Below are 3,944 nucleotides of genomic sequence, written 5' to 3'. Positions count from 1 at the left end.
GAAGAGCATGCTTAGACATGACTTAACTAGGCCTTTTTATTTTTTACTTTCACAGTGCACTGAGAGTTTTGTTTGGTAATCTCTCTCATTTAAGCAGGCCTGCATGAATGGAACTGAAAGTGCGACACAAAACAATCTGCCCAAAACGATCGCAAACTGAGCTTCTCCACATTACAATCGGCTCTGGAAAGCCACTTACTTGAGACGCAATCAGATAGTGAGTCCCTCTCTAAAAGGTTTCAACGAGGTAATCCATTCTAAAATTCTTCTTTTTCTTATTTGAAATGACGTCATATTGCTAGCAGTAGAAACTTAATGCAACACGAGAGGTTCTGCTATCAGCAATAAACATGGGGGACTGACTGGACTGACAAAAGCTTGACTGACTTCACACCAATACGCAAGATGTGACAAAAGGTGGATGTCTGATTTTTTACAAGAGCAAAGGTGACAGCAACATCCTAGGTTTGCATGAGCTTTGGGGCCGTGCAAACTTAACCTTTAATTGCGAAGACCAAAGGTGTGAAAACAGCTGTGTACTGCCTTTTGTTTCTGTAAAAGGTATTTAAACCCAGGACAGTGGTTAGCATAGGGGTCTAGCCTAGGACCCTTACTGGATACAGATGCCTTGGTCCGAGTCAAACCCACGACCCCTGTTCGAAAAGGCGTATTCTGGTTCTGGTTCTGCAGGTCTAAGCACATGCATGTTGGGTTTTATTGATTCTAAATTGGCTGTAGGTGTGAATATGAGTGTGGAGGGTTGTTCCTCTTTATGTCAGTCCTGTTATGGATTGGAAACCTATGAAGAGTGTACATTGATTTATTGCATCACATTGATTTATTTATAGTGATTGATTTTTTTGTTTTTACTTTCGCCACAAATTCAGAGCTACTTGTCAAGTTTCTTATCAAAATCATATTCAGCTAGAGATTTTTTTATTGAAAAAACATGACAAAAACACAATTCAAAGACACAAAAACACAGCTATCAAACAGTTGACACAGCAAGAACAGTAGATCAATTTAAAATATTCTTTCAGTATATGTGCTACTTCTTCTTATAGGTGGTTTTCGTCATCTTGTCTGGTGCGTGGCATTTACTCTATGGATTTTTATTTCTAAAATAATGTTAATTATTACAGGCCTCTAAAGTAATTTGAATGTTACTGCACTGCTGTAGATTCTAAATATGAAGAATTAGCAGAAAACTGCTAAAATAATTTATGGTTAAAAATGTTTTACTCATATCTATTACAGACTGCTTGAGCATCATATTAGGAGTGAAAAGAGGTTTTTTTTAATTACATTTCACATATCCAGTGCAGCTGCTGAAAGTCACACTTTCCATCATAACGGGTCTTCCAGGGATTAAAGGGGGAGTGAACTGTCGCCCCACAATGTTCTCCCACATTTCCGGCGTTGTTCGGTTCTCCATCCATCCAGTACCTAAGAAAATTGCATCATTTATCATTATTTTCAAACAACTATGCATATAACATAGTTAATCTATTTAACATAAAAGTTTTAATGAGATTAATGGTGCTGTTCTCACCTTTGTTCTACCTCTGTGACATTATTAATCCATACCCAGGTCCCCTCATTCTCCATGTCAGTGATTCCAATCCAGAATCCATTCTCCCAGATATTAGAAGTGGTTTTCATATTTTGGACCATGTTACTCACATATTTCTATGTGAGAACAAAAAAAGAATCCATAAACACGTTCTACAGAACCAGTTTATGGCTACATTACATAACAAATTTTAATGTATCCATCATTAACAGTAAGCAGATGTTAGCATGTTGAGATTGTTGTTTGCTTCTTTTTTTTTACTTGAATTACTTGATTTTTTTGCTTGTTTTTTGCCATATATTGTTCTTTATTTGTTGACAGCTTGTAGTTTTGAGCTATGGATTTCTGTTCTGGTCAGTGGTGACCCAGAAAGAACAGCTGGTTCTTGGATAACATTGTCTAAATGAAGATAAACATGCTTGATATAAAAGACTACTTTATAACCAGCCTTATAATTAGCACAGTTTAAATTCATGTAAATCCCTCTCTGTTGCCTCCAGCATGTTTGTAGACTTTCTGTCCTCCCCAGTTTTTTTTTTTACAGTCATCCTTGTTTGTTTTCAACCCACCTGCTCTTCCTGGTTATCGATCACAACCAGGTCAGATCCACGACGAATGCAGTCCTCTCTGCTCTCATGCCAGTTCTTTTTGACAGTAGAGGACTCGATGTAGGAGAAGAAATAGCAGGACGAGTTGAAAAGAGCCCAACCAGGGAGGCATCCGCCGCAAGATCCCTCTGAGAGAAACAAAGCATTTCTGTAATTTCAAATTCTTTATCCTGAATTAAAAAATTAAAGGATATTAAATACAGATACAACTGTCTCACCTAAAGTTGATATATTGGACTTCAGGTTTGCCTTCTCCATTTGCAGTGCTTGTATCTGTTTCTGATAACCATCATTGACGGTCTTCAGCTGCTCAATTTTCACCTTTACTTCTTTGTGGTTGTTGATCGCGCTCTCTAACGCCTTTATGGCCTCCTCTTCAGCTTCGATCACATCGCTGTGGTTGCTTCGGAGATAGTCGAGCTCACTGAAGAGCTGTGTTACAGCTGGGTTGGAAATGTGCAAAGAGCCCTCTTTGACTTTGGCACCTGAAAATGTTTGTGTCAAAATATTATTAAATGGAGGCAAAGTAACATTTCTCCATATTGCAAAATAACCTGTATGCTGTTTTGAACAGAAGGACGTAAAATGATTTTTTAAAACTGAGAAACTAGAACATTTTCAGTTTTAAAGATGTGTTACTGCTTGTGTTAACATGATTACTCTAACATCTTATAGTGAAAGTGTGTTTTCAGCAGTTTATCGGTAAGTTTCCAAATTAAAATAGTGGGAAATGAAACTTCATGTGAATTTTCACACTCACAGTTAACTCCAATAACAACAGCCGTTATCAACAGCACAGCGTTCAGCAATCCCAAGAACGGTATAATCCGTGGGCACTTTGGAAAGGTTGATCCACCTGCAATAAATGAACATAAAAATATTGTAATGTTTCAATGTTTGGGAGAAAACACAATTGACTTACATTTTCCTTCTTACCTTCTTCTGCTTTGTAGGCATGCTAGAACAAGTGAACTGTATATCCTCATAGCTGCAATGAGTTTGCGGTCAAGCCACAAACCAGCTACATTAGAAAGCACATCTTGCTACAGCTATATTTAGGTTTATCTGACTTCATACAAATACAACTCCATATGCAAGCATCCTACAAAAACACACAGGTTTAGCGAATATTTAAACATGATTTCAACTAATGTTTTTCCACTAAAATAGGCAACTTCAGGAAACTACCTGGAAAAAAAGATGAAAGATGAAAAATTGATGGCAGTCACTGTGGAAGAAACTCGTACCTTGCCTAAATATATCATTGGACGGTGCGTCATTGTTTCCATTTGTCCTTCTCTGTGGATTATCCATGACTGCAGCGTTGGTGGTAATGTCCACTGCTCTGACTTCTCTTTTATAGCCTCAAATATCTGACTTTCAGTGTCGTGCAGAAATGTTTAAAGGGGCGGGTGCTCAAAGTTAAAAAGGGGCACATTGAACCAGGCTGAATGACAACATCGCATCACACTATATCACTGTTGTGAGGTGGCGACAAGACAAAGCAAACGTAGCCTATGTTTTACCTGATGGGGTACAATGTTGCTGTTGAGGGGTTTCTGCTGCTCCTGCTGCTGATAGTGCAGGAGGGTCAGGCTGTGTTGATCTGAGACTGTAGGCATTAAAAGGTCCATCAAAGAAATGGTAGCTGATTAAACAAGTGTTATGGGATAATAACAAAATGCAAAGATTGGTGACAGCGCTTGGAACCACGAGGCAACAAAAAACTGAGAAATAAACTAAGCTCTGCCTGTGAATCACTC

General features: G+C 38.3%; 1 protein-coding gene across 1 annotated transcript; it reads right to left on the bottom strand.

Annotated features, from left to right (window-relative positions):
• Positions 1-816: 816 nt before the first annotated feature.
• On the bottom strand, positions 817-3,575 carry LOC120434733 (CD209 antigen-like). The gene is made up of 6 exons (XM_039603046.1): positions 3,429-3,575; positions 2,942-3,037; positions 2,400-2,666; positions 2,143-2,309; positions 1,553-1,689; positions 817-1,446 (listed from the first exon to the last, which is right to left on the bottom strand). Exons 1-6 carry the CDS (start codon positions 3,493-3,495, stop codon positions 1,302-1,304), a joined length of 879 nt encoding a protein of 292 aa, XP_039458980.1. The 5' UTR covers positions 3,496-3,575; the 3' UTR covers positions 817-1,301.
• Between the last annotated feature and the right edge of the window lie 369 nt (positions 3,576-3,944).

This window comes from Oreochromis aureus, linkage group 19, assembly GCF_013358895.1.
Source record: "Oreochromis aureus strain Israel breed Guangdong linkage group 19, ZZ_aureus, whole genome shotgun sequence".
NCBI classification, from domain to species: domain Eukaryota; kingdom Metazoa; phylum Chordata; class Actinopteri; order Cichliformes; family Cichlidae; genus Oreochromis; species Oreochromis aureus.
This window is presented reverse-complemented; position numbering and strand designations above follow the sequence as displayed.

What these genes read in the sequence shown, in the direction of transcription:
- LOC120434733 (XM_039603046.1), bottom strand. Translation starts at nt 3,495, where the DNA reads ATGGATAATCCACAGAGAAGGACAAATGGAAACAATGACGCACCGTCC. An exon ending in TGTTGTTATTGGAGTTAACT is followed by an intron (nt 2,667 to 2,941) that starts GTGAGTGTGAAA and finishes AAACATTTTCAG; the next exon opens with GTGCCAAAGTCAAAGAGGGC. An exon ending in GTCCAATATATCAACTTTAG is followed by an intron (nt 2,310 to 2,399) that starts GTGAGACAGTTG and finishes TGTTTCTCTCAG; the next exon opens with AGGGATCTTGCGGCGGATGC.